Source organism: Coregonus clupeaformis, unplaced genomic scaffold (assembly GCF_020615455.1).
Source record: "Coregonus clupeaformis isolate EN_2021a unplaced genomic scaffold, ASM2061545v1 scaf0199, whole genome shotgun sequence".
Classification (NCBI taxonomy): domain Eukaryota; kingdom Metazoa; phylum Chordata; class Actinopteri; order Salmoniformes; family Salmonidae; genus Coregonus; species Coregonus clupeaformis.
The window spans coordinates 62,974-78,089 of NW_025533654.1; the positions used below are offsets into that span (position 1 = coordinate 62,974).

Sequence of the window (15,116 nt, forward strand, 5' to 3'; positions counted from 1 at the left end):
CCTCCTGCCCAGCCATCCTTAAGGCACAGAGAGAGAGAGAAGGAAGGGGTGGGGGGAAAGAGGAGGGGGAGTGGCAGAAGCTGCAGGCACCACTGAGCACAATACAGAGAGAGAGAGAGAGAGAGAGAGAGAGAGAGAGAGAGAGGGGAGAGAGTGACACAGACAGATATAGAGAGTGGAGTGAAGATTTTAATCCTCTTGGCATATGAGTGTGTCCCTGGCCGCTTGGAATGTATTGCAGCTAACCCAGGGGCCAGGACGGAAGGAACACCTCTCACCATGCTGGGGAAGGATTACATGCTCGCCATCATCATAGTCAATTATGACGGTGAGTAGGCCACACACACACACTTAAACACACAATGTCCTGGACTCCTCCAGACTTTTTTCTCTCATCCCTCGTTCCTCAGAGGAAGAGGAGGAGAAGAGGAGACACCCGGTCAAGGAGGAGTGAGCTCATTAAGGCCAGCCAGGCATTCTGTCCCACAAACACTGAAGAGTGATTCTTGGCAATACATGGACAGTTTGAAGGTTTATGAAGATTGAGTTAGATGATTGTGAGTTTGTTGAGAGTTCAGGTAGTGAACTATAGTGCCTCTGTTAGACATTGAACATGTGGATCTGTGAATGTTTTGTATTTAGCTTTGTATTAATGTTAAAAATGGTGATGGTGGGGATTTCACTAGCAGTGAGGCATCTTATATGTATCAGTGATGTATGTTGCTTCTGAGCAGTTTCATATATCACAGTATTACTAGCTGGTCTTGCTCACAACATTATTGGATAATTTCTCCCTCTAGAGTCCCTCTTTCTAGACAATTTACAGTTTCCCCTTGCAATACCAAACGTCTGTCTAGTGAGTCCAGTTTGCAATGTGGTCCTTGAGGGCCTACATGAATTCACTGGATGGTTGGTTAAAATTCTGTGCACCCGTTTGTTTGCCGCCGATCTTCATGTAATTCTTAGATTTTGTGGTATTAAAATATATCATGCCATCAATATCATGCCATCATTTTGAAATGGAGAATGTGTTTGTACGATTGTTTAGGTGAGTTTAGTCAAATTTTCTGTTCAACTGAGTGTTCCTCACCCTCCCCACACACAGTAAAACAAAAACCAGCCCAGAGATGTTATTTATAGGACAGGATGTGTTGTTCACCTGGGTGACGGTGTGGGTTGCCATGTGACTTGGTGTTGTCTTGGTAACTGTTGCCCTCCTGGTGTAAGGAGCGGCTGTCAGTTTGTATATTATGGAGAGTATTGGATAGGACAGTAGCCAGTAGAGGCACAGTGTTTTGTTGTAAGCACAAAGGACAGTGGAGTCAATGGAGAGTCAATAATGAGTTTGATGACTAAAACGTTGATATTACAATTAATGATTTATTCTACGTTATGTTATTGTAGTAATGATTAAGTAAATATCAAATCCAATACATATTGGTGAGCAACAGCATTGTTAATATCCTCTTAATAGGCTATAGAAGGCTTGTCCCTCTGTTGTTTAACCTTGTTTGTTATGAACATTTCCCTCATTCATAAGAAAAAACACCACATGTTTCCCAAACAAAGCATCTGTCTTAACTGGGTATGTCATTGCTCCCAAAATAACTCTCCTCGAAAGAGGGGGCAGGAGAGAGGGAGAGTGGGGAGCGAGCGAGAGGGCGTCATCCTTATAATGGGCACGATAAACAGGGTCACTCAGTGTCAATACTGGTACAGTTTGTTGGAAAATAGGCTCTGCAATAGTAGCCTAATGTTAGTGTAGTATACATATTGTTCTGGGCAAGGGTTTTGGTGATGGATTATTTGACTGGTAAATCCAATGTAAAAACCTGGTATATTGTTGAGTCAAGGATATACATTTTATATGATGGAGAGTTCGGGTGTGGATTCGTATATGAGTGTGTGTGACTGTGTGTTGGAGAGGGTTAGGGTGGAGAATGGAGTCCTCATAGAACCCTGTGGAACATAAAACTGGTCCCATATCTGTACAGTTTGTGCTTTAACCAACTTCATCTGACTTTCGTTGTCATGCCATGTATGGGTTGGGTTGGCACATAGGCTACAGATCAACATCCAGCCTAGTGGCGCGTGGCATGGCTGGCAGGGAAGCTATAGCCATCATGATCCCTGATTCAGAGCTGAATCCCAGATTGATGTTGATGTTGTGGCCCTTAATCCCTCTGGCAGATAGAGCCCAGCTCTGACCTTGCACAGACACACCGCTGGTATTACTCTTTCTCTCTCTCTCTCTTCTCCAGATGTACCTCCTTCTCCTCCAGATGTACCCTCTCTCTCTCTCTCTCTCTCTCTCTCTCTCTCTCTCTCTCTCTCTCTCTCTCTCTCTCTCTCTCTCTCTCTCTCTCTCTCTCTCTCTCTCTCTCTCTCTCTCTCTCTCTCAATTAATTCAATTTCAATTTAACGGCTTTATTGGCATGGGAAACGTATGTTAACATTGCCAAAGCAAGTGAAATAGATCATAAACAAAAGTGAAATAAACAATAAAATATTAACAGTAAACATTACACTCAGAAGTTCCAAAAGAATAAAGACATTTCAAATGTCATATTATGTCTATATACAGTGTTGTAACAATGTGCAAATAGTTAAAGTACAACAAGGTTGTATTTACAATGGTGTTTGTTCTTCACTGGTTGCCCTTTTCTTGTGGCAACAGGTCACAAATCTTGCTGCTGTGATTGCACACTGTGGTATTTCACCCAATAGATATGGGAGTTTATCAAAATTGGATTTGTTTTCTAATTCTTTGTGGGTCTGTGTAATCTGAGGGAAATATGTGTCTCTAATATGGTCATACATTTGGCAGGAGGTTAGGAAGTGCAGCTCAGTTTCCACCTCGTTTTGTGGGCAGTGTGCACATAGCCTGTCTTCTCTTGAGAGCCAGGTCGGCCTTCGGTGGCCTTTCTCAATAGCAAGGCTATGCTCACTGAGTCTGTACATAGTCAAAGATTTCCTTTATTTTGAGTCAGTCACAGTGGTCAGGTATTCTGCCATTGTGTACTCTCTGTTTAGGGCCAAATTGCATTCTAGTTTGCTCTGTTTTTTTTTGTAAATTCTTTCCAAAGTGTCAAGTAATTATCTTTTTGTTTTCTCATGATTTGGTTGGGTCTAATTGTGTTGCTGTCCTGGGGCTCTGTGGGGTCTGTTTGTGTTTGTGACCAGAGCCCCAGTACCAGCTTGCTTATCACTCTGTAGGTGATGGCTACAGTATGTTATGGAAGGTTTGGGAATCGCTTCCTTGTAGGTGGTTGTAGAATTGAACGGCTCTTTTCTGGATTTAGATAATTAGCGGGTATCGGCCTAAATCTGCTCTGCATGCATTATTTGGTGTTTTACGTTGTACACAGAGGATATTTTTGCAGAATTCTGCATAAAGAGTCTCAATTTGGTGTTTGTCTCATTTTGTGAATTCTTGGTTGGTGAGCGGACCGCAGACTTCACAACCATGAAGGGAAATGGGTTCTATAACTGATTCAAGTATTTTTAGCCAGATCCTGATTGGTATGGCGAATGTTATATTCGTTTTGATGGCATAGAAGGCCTTTCTTGCCTCGTCTCTCAGATCATTCATAGCTTTGTGGAAGTTACTTGTGGCGCTGATTTTTAGGCAGGGGTATGTGTCGTTTTCTGTATACTCTAGGGCAACGGTGTCTAGATGGAATTTGTGTTCGTGGTCCTGGCAACTGGACCTTTTTTGGAACACCATTATTTTTGGTGGACTAGCTCGTTTCTGCGGGTCACGGGAATAACAGTCACATTCATCCGCATGCATCGATCTAATGCACATGTACAGCGCACACAACAATATCACGTGAAATCTCTCTTCCCCGGTTAGCTCATTGGATCAGCTGGTTTAGAGCAGTAGTTGCTATAGGGACTGATCACGCATTGCAGACTCACTCTATGGGAGTCATCAATAATTCACTAACATTGTCTCTCTGTCTCTGTCTCTGTCTCTGTCTCTGTCTCTGTCTCTCTCTCTCTCTCTCTCTCTCTCTCTCTCTCTCTCTCTCTCTCTCTCTCTCTCTCTCTCTCTCTCTGTCTCTCTTTCTCTCTAATATACAGTAACTCGTTCAAAATAGCATGATAAGGGCTTTACTTTAAAGATCAACATTTTAAATGACCAACAGCAGAATTAATTATTACTCCTCTGTATCATTAGTGTTGAGAGAATACGCCAATACTTCATGGGCTTCATGGACTCCACTATTCATTAGAAAGCTCTCTGAGTAAGAAAAACCATTACAGATCCATGCGAAACAGTAAACAAGGGTCATTTTGTGTACTTGTGTCAACATCGAAAAAGGTTTAATCAATACTACTCACTTACCATGGGAATTAAATGCACAGCACATTTAATCTGTTATTGGAAATAATTTTACAGTGGAGACTGGTTCAGGGCAGGGTACTGGACGGAGGCCGGCTAGTGGTGACTGTTAAACAGTCTGATGGCCTGGAGATAGAAGCTGTTTCTCAGCCCTTGGAACAGAGTCTCCCGTAGAGATGGAGCCATTGGAACAGAGTCTCTCATAGTCTCCTATATGAACAGAGTCTCCCATAGAGATGGAGCCATTGGAACAGTCTCTCATAGTCTCCTATATGAACAGAGTCTCCCATAGAGATGGAGCCATTGGAACAGTCTCTCATAGTCTCCTATATGAACAGTGTCTCCCATAGAGATGGAGCCATTGGAACAGAGTCTCTCATAGTCTCCTATATGAACAGAGTCTCCCATAGAGATGGAGCCATTGGAACAGTCATAGTCTCCTATATGAACAGAGTCTCCCGTAGAGATGGAGCCATTGGAACAGTCTCTCATAGTCTCCTATATGAACATAGTCTCCCATAGAGATGGAGCCATTGGAACAGTCTCTCATAGTCTCCTATAGACCCCAAAAGGGCAGGACATTCACTCTGTACAGTAGGAAGTCAGAGAGGTACGATGATGCTATCTAGGAGAGGATTGGTGCCACTATCTTGGTGAATGAAGTCAGTTGCATGGAAGACGATGATTCACTATGTTTTGGATTTCATATTGAGGTAATATGAGGATTATCCATAATCAGCCCTGGTGTCAGGTTATATAATACCAAATACCTTGACTTAAGCTACGAACTCAGCGTAGCAGTAAGCAGTGTAGCAGTAAGAACTCAGCGTAGCAGTAAGCAGTGTAGCAGTAAGAACCCAGTGTAGCAGTAAGAACTCAGTGTAGCAGTAAGAACTCAGTGTAGCAGTAAGAACCCAGTGTAGCAGTAAGAAACCAGTGTAGCAGTAATAACTCAGTGTAGCAGTAAGAACTCAGTGTAGCAGTAAGAACTCAGCGTAGCAGTAAGCAGTGTAGCAGTAAGAACTCAGTGTAGCAGTAAGAACTCAGTGTAGCAGTGTAGCAGTAAGCAGTGTAGCAGTAAGAACTCAGCGTAGCAGTAAGCAGTGAAGCAGTAAGAACCCAGTGTAGCAGTGTAGCAGTGTAGCAGTAAGCAGTGTAGCAGTAAGAACTCAGTGTAGCAGTATGAACCCAGTGTAGCAGTAAGAAACCAGTGTAGCAGTAAGGACTCAGTGTAGCAGTAAGAACTCAGTGTAGCAGTAAGAACCCAGTGTAGCAGTAAGAAACCAGTGTAGCAGTAAGAACTCAGTGTAGCAGTAAGAACTCAGTGTAGCAGTAAACAGTGTAGCAGTAGGAAAACACTGTGTAGCAGTAAGAACTCAGTGTAGCAGTAAACAGTGTAGCAGTAGGAAAACACTGTGTAGCAGTAAGAACTCAGCGTAGCAGTAAGCAGTGTAGCAGTAAGAACCCAGTGTAGCAGTAAGAACTCAGTGTAGCAGTAAGAACCCAGTGTAGCAGTAAGAACTCAGTGTAGCAGTAAGAACTCAGTGTAGCAGTAAGAACTCAGTGTAGCAGTAAGAACTCAGTGTAGTGTAAAATAACTCAGTGTAGCAGTAAGATACCTGTGTAGCAGTAAGAACTCAGTGTAGCAGTAAGAACCCAGTGTAGCAGTAAGAAACCAGTGTAGTAGTAAGCAGTGTAGCAGTAGGAAAACACTGTGTAGCAGGAATAACCCAGTGTAGCAGTAAGAACTCATTGTAGCAGTAAGAACCCAGTGTAGCAGTAAGAAACCAGTGTAGCAGTAAGAACTAAGTGTAGCAGTAAGAACTCAGTGTAGCAGTAAGCAGTGTAGCAGTAGGAAAACACTGTGTAGCAGTAAGAACTCAGCGTAGCAGTAAGCGGTGTAGCAGTAAGAACTCAGTGTAGCAGTAAGAACTCAGCGTAGCAGTAAGAACTCAGTGTATCAGTAAGAACTCAGTGTAGCAGTAAGCAGTGTAGCAGTAAGAACTCAGTGTAGCAGTAAGAACTCAGTGTAGCAGTAAGAACCCAGTGTAGCAGTAAGAACTCAGCGTAGCAGTAAGCAGTGTAGCAGTAAGAACTCAGTGTAGCAGTAAGAACTCAGTGTAGCAGTGTAGCAGTAAGCAGTTTAGCAGTAAGAACCCAGTGTAGCAGTAAGCAGTGTAGCAGTAAGAACCCAGTGTAGCAGTAAGAGCCCAGTGTAGCAGTAAGAGCCCAGTGTAGCAGTAAGAACCCAGCGTAGCAGTAAGAACTCAGTGTAGCAGTAAGCAGTGTAGCAGTAAGAACCCAGTGTAGCAGTAAGAACTCAGTGTAGCAGTAAGAACCCAGTGTAGCAGTAAGAACCCAGTGTAGCAGTAAGAACCCAGTGTAGCAGTAAGAACTCAGTGTAGCAGTAAGAACCCAGTGTAGCAGTAAGAACCCAGTGTAGCAGTAAGAACTCAGTGTAGCAGTAGGAACCCAGCGTAGCAGTAAGAACTCAGCGTAGCAGTAAGCAGTGTAGCAGTAAGATCCCAGTGTAGCAGTAAGAACCCAGTGTAGCAGTAGGAACCCAGTATAGCAGTAAGAACTCAGTGTAGCAGTAAGAACTCAGTGTAGCAGTAAGAACTCAGTGTAGCCGTAAGAACTCAGTGTAGCAGTAAGAACCCAGTGTAGCAGTAAGAAACCAGTGTAGCAGTAAGAACTCAGTGTAGCAGTAAGAACCCAGTGTAGCAGTAAGAAACCAGTGTAGCAGTAAGCAGTGTAGCAGTAGGAAAACACTGTGTAGCAGTAAGAACTCAGCGTAGCAGTAAGCAGTGTAGCAGTAAGAACTCAGTGTAGCAGTAAGAAGTCAGTGTAGCAGTAAGAACCCAGTGTAGCAGTAAGAACTCAGTGTAGCAGTAAGAACCCAGTGTAGCAGTAGGAACCCAGTGTAGCAGTAAGAACTCAGTGTAGCAGTAAGAACCCAGTGTAGCAGTAAGAACTCAGTGTAGCAGTAAGAACCCAGTGTAGCAGTAAGAACCCAGTGTAGCAGTAAGAACTCAGTGTAGCAGTAGGAACCCAGTGTAGCAGTAAGAACTCAGCGTAGCAGTAAGCAGTGTAGCAGTAAGATCCCAGTGTAGCAGTAAGAACCCAGTGTAGCAGTAGGAACCCAGTATAGCAGTAAGAACTCAGTGTAGCAGTAAGAACTCCGTGTAGCAGTAAGCAGTGTAGAAGTAAGATCCCAGTGTAGCAGTGAGAACTCAGTGTAGCAGTAAGAACCCAGTGTAGCAGTAAGAACCCAGTGTAGCAGTAAGAACCCAGTGTAGCAGTAAGAACCCAGTGTAGCAGTAAGAACTCAGTGTAGCAGTAAGAACCCAGTGTAGCAGTAAGAACTCAGTGTAGCAGTAAGAACTCAGTTTAGCAGTAAGAACTCAGTGTAGCAGTAAGAACTCAGTGTAGCAGTAAGAACCCAGTGTAGCAGTAAGAAACCAGTGTAGCAGTAAGAACCCAGTGTAGCAGTAAGAACTCAGTGTAGCAGTAAGAACCCAGTGTAGCAGTAAGAACCCAGTGTAGCAGTAAGAACTCAGTGTAGCAGTAAGAACCCAGTGTAGCAGTAAGAACCCAGTGTAGCAGTAAGAACCCAGTGTAGCAGTAAGAACCCAGTGTAGCAGTAAGAGCCCAGTGTAGCAGTAAGAACTCAGTGTAGCAGTAAGAACTCAGTGTAGCAGTAAGAACTCAGTGTAGCAGTAAGAACACAGTGTAGCAGTAAGAAACCAGTGTAGCAGTAAGAACTAAGTGTAGCAGTAAGAACTCAGTGTAGCAGTAAGCAGTGTAGCAGTAGGAAAACACTGTGTAGCAGTAAGAACTCAGCGTAGCAGTAAGCGGTGTAGCAGTAAGAACTCAGTGTAGCAGTAAGAACTCAGCGTAGCAGTAAGCAGTGTAGCAGTAAGAACTCAGTGTAGCAGTAAGAACTCAGTGTAGCAGTATAGCAGTAAGCAGTGTAGCAGTAAGAACTCAGCGTAGCAGTAAGCAGTGTAGCAGTAAGAACCCAGTGTAGCAGTGTAGCAGTAAGCAGTGTAGCAGTAAGAACTCAGTGTAGCAGTAAGAACCCAGTGTAGCAGTAAGAAACCAGTGTAGCAGTAAGAACTCAGTGTAGCAGTAAGAACTCAGTGTAGCAGTAAGAACCCAGTGTAGCAGTAAGAAACCAGTGGACTCAGTGTAGCAGTAAGAACTCGTGTGAGGTGGGGTGGGGTAGCAGTAAGAACTCAGTGTAGCAGTAAGAACTCAGTGTAGCAGTGTAGCAGTAAGCAGTGTAGCAGTAAGAACCCAGTGTAGCAGTAAGCAGTGTAGCAGTAAGAACCCAGTGTAGCAGTAAGAGCCCAGTGTAGCAGTAAGAACCCAGCGTAGCAGTAAGAACTCAGCGTAGCAGTAAGCAGTGTAGTAGTAAGATCACAGTGTAGCAGTAAGAACCCAGTGTAGCAGTAGGAACCCAGTGTAGCAGTAAGAACTCAGTGTAGCAGTAAGAACCCAGTGTAGCAGTAAGAACCCAGTGTAGCAGTAAGAACCCAGTGTAGCAGTAAGAACTCAGTGTAGCAGTAAGAACCCAGTGTAGCAGTAAGATCCCAGTGTAGCAGTAAGAACTCAGTGTAGCAGTAAGAACTCAGTGTAGCAGTAAGAACTCAGCGTAGCAGTAAGCAGTGTATTAGTAAGATCCCAGTGTAGCAGTAAGAACCCAGTGTAGCAGTAGGAACCCAGTATAGCAGTAAGAACTCAGTTTAGCAGTAAGAACTTAGTGTAGCCGTAAGAACTCAGTGTAGAAGTAAGCAGTGTAGCAGTAAGAACCCAGTGTAGCAGTAAGAACCCAGTGTAGCAGTAAGAACCCAGTGTAGCAGTAAGAACTCAGTGTAGCAGTAATAACCCAGTGTAGCAGTAAGAACCCAGTGTAGCAGTAAGAACCCAGTGTAGCAGTAAGAACTCAGTGTAGCAGTAAGAACTCAGTGTAGCAGTAAGAACTCAGTGTAGCAGTAAGAACCCAGTGTAGCAGTAAGAAACCAGTGTAGCAGTAAGAACTAAGTGTAGCAGTAAGAACTCAGTGTAGCAGTAAGCAGTGTAGCAGTAGGAAACACTGTGTAGCAGTAAGAACTCAGCGTAGCAGTAAGCGGTGTAGCAGTAAGAACTCAGTGTAGCAGTAAGAACTCAGCGTAGCAGTAAGCAGTGTAGCAGTAAGAACTCAGTGTAGCAGTAAGAACTCAGTGTAGCAGTGTAGCAGTAAGCAGTGTAGCAGTAAGAACTCAGCGTAGCAGTAAGCACTGTAGCAGTAAGAACCCAGTGTAGCAGTAAAAACCCAGTGTAGCAGTGTAGCAGTAAGCAGTGCTCAGTGTAGCAGTAAGAACCCAGTGTAGCAGTAAGAAACCAGTGTAGCAGTAAGAACTCAGTGTAGCAGTAAGAACCCAGTGTAGCAGTAAGAAACCAGTGTAGCATTAAGAACTCAGTGTAGCAGTAAGAACTCAGTGTAGCAGTAAGCAGTGTAGCAGTAGGAAAACACTGTGTAGCAGTAAGAACTCAGCGTAGCAGTAAGCATTGTAGCAGTAAGAACTCAGTGTAGCAGTAAGAACCCAGTGTAGCAGTAAGAACTCAGTGTAGCAGTAGGAACCCAGTGTAGCAGTAAGAACTCAGCGTAGCAGTAAGCAGTGTAGCAGTAAGATCCCAGTGTAGCAGTAAGAACCCAGTGTAGCAGTAGGAACCCAGTATAGCAGTAAGAACTCAGTGTAGCAGTAAGAACTCTGTGTAGCAGTAAGCAGTGTAGCAGTAAGATCCCAGTGTAGCAGTAAGAACTCAGTGTAGCAGTAAGAACCCAGTGTAGCAGTAAGAACCCAGTGTAGCAGTAAGAACCCAGTGTAGCAGTAAGAACCCAGTGTAGCAGTAAGAACTCAGTGTAGCAGTAAGAACCCAGTGTAGCAGTAAGAACTCAGTGTAGCAGTAAGAACTCAGTTTAGCAGTAAGAACTCAGTGTAGCAGTAAGAACTCAGTGTAGCAGTAAGAACCCAGTGTAGCAGTAAGAAACCAGTGTAGCAGTAAGAACCCAGTGTAGCAGTAAGAACTCAGTGTAGCAGTAAGAACCCAGTGTAGCAGTAAGAACTCAGTGTAGCAGTAAGAACCCAGTGTAGCAGTAAGAACCAGTGTAGCAGTAAGAACCCAGTGTAGCAGTAAGAGCCAAGTGTAGCAGTAAGAACTCAGTGTAGCAGTAAGAACTCAGTGTAGCAGTAAGAACTCAGTGTAGCAGTAAGAACACAGTGTAGCAGTAAGAAACCAGTGTAGCAGTAAGAACTAAGTGTAGCAGTAACAACTCAGTGTAGCAGTAAGCAGTGTAGCAGTAGGAAAACACTGTGTAGCAGTAAGAACTCAGCGTAGCAGTAAGCGGTGTAGCAGTAAGAACTCAGTGTAGCAGTAAGAACTCAGCGTAGCAGTAAGCAGTGTAGCAGTAAGAACTCAGTGTAGCAGTAAGAACTCAGTGTAGCAGTGTAGCAGTAAGCAGTGTAGCAGTAAGAACTCAGCGTAGCAGTAAGCAGTGTAGCAGTAAGAACCCAGTGTAGCAGTGTAGCAGTAAGCAGTGTAGCAGTAAGAACTCAGTGTAGCAGTAAGAACCCAGTGTAGCAGTAAGAAACCAGTGTAGCAGTAAGAACTCAGTGTAGCAGTAAGAACTCAGTGTAGCAGTAAGAACCCAGTGTAGCAGTAAGAAACCAGTGTAGCAGTAAGATCCCAGTGTAGCAGTAAGAACCCAGTGTAGCAGTAGGAACCCAGTGTAGCAGTAAGAACTCAGTGTAGCAGTAAGAACCCAGTGTGCAGTAAGAACCCAGTGTAGCAGTAAGAACTCAGTGTAGCAGTAGGGGCCCAGCGTAGCAGTAAGAACTCAGCGTGGCAGTAAGCAGTGTATTAGTAAGATCCCAGTGTTAGCAGTAAGAACCCAGTGTAGCATTGGAACCCAGTATAGCAGTAAGAACTCAGTTTAGCAGTAAGAACTTAGTGTAGCCGTAAGAACTCAGTGTAGCAGTAAGCAGTGTAGCAGTAAGAACCCAGTGTAGCAGTAAGAACCCAGTGTGCAGTAAGAACCCAGTGTAGCAGTAAGAACTCAGTGTAGCAGTAAGAACCCAGTGTAGCAGTAAGAACCCAGTGTAGCAGTAAGAACCCAGTGTAGCAGTAAGAACTCAGTGTAGCAGTAAGAACTCAGTGTAGCAGTAAGAACTCAGTGTAGCAGTAAGAACCCAGTGTAGCAGTAAGAAACCAGTGTAGCAGTAAGAACTAAGTGTAGCAGTAAGAACTCAGTGTAGCAGTAAGCAGTGTAGCAGTAGGAAACACTGTGTAGCAGTAAGAACTCAGCGTAGCAGTAAGCGGTGTAGCAGTAAGAACTCAGTGTAGCAGTAAGAACTCAGCGTAGCAGTAAGCAGTGTAGCAGTAAGAACTCAGTGTAGCAGTAAGAACTCAGTGTAGCAGTGTAGCAGTAAGCAGTGTAGCAGTAAGAACTCAGCGTAGCAGTAAGCAGTGTAGCAGTAAGAACCCAGTGTAGCAGTAAGAACCCAGTGTAGCAGTGTAGCAGTAAGCAGTGTAGCAGTAAGAACTCAGTGTAGCAGTAAGAACCCAGTGTAGCAGTAAGAAACCAGTGTAGCAGTAAGAACTCAGTGTAGCAGTAAGAACCCAGTGTAGCAGTAAGAAACCAGTGTAGCATTAAGAACTCAGTGTAGCAGTAAGAACTCAGTGTAGCAGTAAGCAGTGTAGCAGTAGGAAAACACTGTGTAGCAGTAAGAACTCAGCGTAGCAGTAAGCATGTAGCAGTAAGAACTCAGTGTAGCAGTAAGAACTCAGTGTAGCAGTGTATTAGTAAGCAGTGTGCAGTAAGAACCCAGTGTAGCAGTAAGCAGTGTAGCAGTAAGAACCCAGTGTAGCAGTAAGAGCCCAGTGTAGCAGTAAGAACTCAGTGTAGCAGTAGGAAAACACTGTGTAGCAGTAAGAACTCAGCGTATCAGTAAGCGGTGTAGCAGTAAGAACTCAGTGTAGCAGTAAGAACTCCAGCGTAGCAGTAAGCAGTGTAGCAGTAAGAACTCAGTGTAGCAGTAAGAACTCAGTGTAGCAGTGTAGCAGTAAGCAGTGTAGCAGTAAGAACTCAGCGTAGCAGTAAGCAGTGTAGCAGTAAGAACCCAGTGTAGCAGTGTAGCAGTAAGCAGTGTAGCAGTAAGAACTCAGTGTAGCAGTAAGAACCCAGTGTAGCAGTAAGAAACCAGTGCAGCAGTAAGAACTCAGTGTAGCAGTAAGAACTCAGTGTAGCAGTAAGTACCCAGTGTAGCAGTAAGAAACCAGTGTAGCAGTAAGATCCCAGTGTAGCAGTAAGAACCCAGTGTAGCAGTAGGAACCCAGTGTAGCAGTAAGAACTCAGTGTAGCAGTAAGAACCCAGTGTAGCAGTAAGAACCCAGTGTAGCAGTAAGAACTCAGTGTGCGTAGGGACCCAGCGTAGCAGTAGAACTCAGCGTAGCAGTAAGCAGTGTATTAGTAAGATCCCAGTGTAGCAGTAAGAACCCAGTGTAGCATTAGGAACCCAGTATAGCAGTAAGAACTCAGTTTAGCAGTAAGAACTTAGTGTAGCCGTAAGAACTCAGTGTAGCAGTAAGCAGTGTAGCAGTAAGAACCCAGTGTAGCAGTTAGAACCCAGTGTGGCAGTAAGAACCCAGTGTAGCAGTAAGAACTCAGTGTAGCAGTAAGAACCCAGTGTAGCAGTAAGAACCCAGTGTAGCAGTAAGAACCCAGTGTAGCAGTAAGAACTCAGTGTAGCAGTAAGAACTCAGTGTAGCAGTAAGAACTCAGTGTAGCAGTAAGAACCCAGTGTAGCAGTAAGAAACCAGTGTAGCAGTAAGAACTCAGTGTAGCAGTAAGAACTCAGTGTAGCAGTAAGCAGTGTAGCAGTAGGAAACACTGTGTAGCAAAAACTCCAGCAGAAGGCGGTGTAGCAGTAAGAACCCAGTGTAGCAGTAAGCAGTGTAGCAGTAAGAACCCAGTGTAGCAGTAAGAGCCCAGTGTAGCAGTAAGAACCCAGCGTAGCAGTAAGAACTCAGCGTAGCAGTAAGCAGTGTAGTAGTAAGATCACAGTGTAGCAGTAAGAACCCAGTGTAGCAGTAGGAACCCAGTGTAGCAGTAAGAACTCAGTGTAGCAGTAAGAACCCAGTGTAGCAGTAAGAACCCAGTGTAGCAGTAAGAACCCAGTGTAGCAGTAAGAACTCAGTGTAGCAGTAAGAACCCAGTGTAGCAGTAAGATCCCAGTGTAGCAGTAAGAACTCAGTGTAGCAGTAAGAACTCAGTGTAGCAGTAAGAACTCAGCGTAGCAGTAAGCAGTGTATTAGTAAGATCCCAGTGTAGCAGTAAGAACCCAGTGTAGCAGTAGGAACCCAGTATAGCAGTAAGAACTCAGTTTAGCAGTAAGAACTTAGTGTAGCCGTAAGAACTCAGTGTAGAAGTAAGCAGTGTAGCAGTAAGAACCCAGTGTAGAAGACCCAGTGTGAGAGAGCCCAGTGTAGCAGTAAGAACTCAGTGTAGCAGTAATAACCCAGTGTAGCAGTAAGAACCCAGTGTAGCAGTAAGAACGCAGTGTAGCAGTAAGAACTCAGTGTAGCAGTAAGAACTCAGTGTAGCAGTAAGAACTCAGTGTAGCAGTAAGAACCCAGTGTAGCAGTAAGAAACCAGTGTAGCAGTAAGAACTAAGTGTAGCAGTAAGAACTCAGTGTAGCAGTAAGCAGTGTAGCAGTAGGAAACACTGTGTAGCAGTAAGAACTCAGCGTAGCAGTAAGCGGTGTAGCAGTAAGAACTCAGTGTAGCAGTAAGAACTCAGCGTAGCAGTAAGCAGTGTAGCAGTAAGAACTCAGTGTAGCAGTAAGAACTCAGTGTAGCAGTGTAGCAGTAAGCAGTGTAGCAGTAAGAACTCAGCGTGGCAGTAAGCACTGTAGCAGTAAGAACCCAGTGTAGCAGTAAAAACCCAGTGTAGCAGTGTAGCAGTAAGCAGTGCTCAGTGTAGCAGTAAGAACCCAGTGTAGCAGTAAGAAACCAGTGTAGCAGTAAGAACTCAGTGTAGCAGTAAGAACCCAGTGTAGCAGTAAGAAACCAGTGTAGCATTAAGAACTCAGTGTAGCAGTAAGAACTCAGTGTAGCAGTAAGCAGTGTAGCAGTAGGAAAACACTGTGTAGCAGTAAGAACTCAGCGTAGCAGTAAGCATTGTAGCAGTAAGAACTCAGTGTAGCAGTAAGAACCCAGTGTAGCAGTAAGAACTCAGTGTAGCAGTAGGAACCCAGTGTAGCAGTAAGAACTCAGCGTAGCAGTAAGCGTGTAGCAGTAGTAGATCCCAGTGTAGCAGTAAGAACCCAGTGTAGCAGTAGGAACGAACCCAGTATAGCAGTAAGAACTCAGTGTAGCAGTAAGAACTCTGTGTAGCAGTAAGCAGTGTAGCAGTAAGATCCCAGTGTAGCAGTAAGAACTCAGTGTAGCAGTAAGAACCCAGTGTAGCAGTAAGAACCCAGTGTAGCAGTAAGAACCCAGTGTAGCAGTAAGAACCCAGTGTAGCAGTAAGAACTCAGTGTAGCAGTAAGAACCCAGTGTAGCAGTAAGAACTCAGTGTAGCAGTAAGAACTCAGTTTAGCAGTAAGAACTCAGTGTAGCAGTAAGAACTCAGTGTAGCAGTAAGAACCCAGTGTAGCAGTAAGAAACCAGTGTAGCAGTAAGAACCCAGTGTAGCAGTAAGAACTCAGTGTAGCAGTAAGA

The 15,116-nt window shown here is 44.3% G+C and overlaps 1 protein-coding gene across 2 annotated transcripts in view; it reads left to right on the forward strand.

Moving 5' to 3' along the window:
* The first annotated feature begins 128 nt into the window (after nucleotides 1–128).
* The window catches only part of LOC121541960 (amyloid-beta A4 precursor protein-binding family B member 3-like), a 42,891-nt gene continuing 27,903 nt past the window's right edge, over nucleotides 129–15,116 (forward strand). For both annotated transcript variants that reach the window (XM_041851371.2, XM_041851372.2), the window contains exon 1: nucleotides 129–328. In XM_041851371.2, the coding sequence (XP_041707305.1) occupies nucleotides 280–328 (49 nt within the window). In that variant the 5' untranslated portion in view covers nucleotides 129–279. The remainder of the gene's footprint in view (nucleotides 329–15,116) is intronic.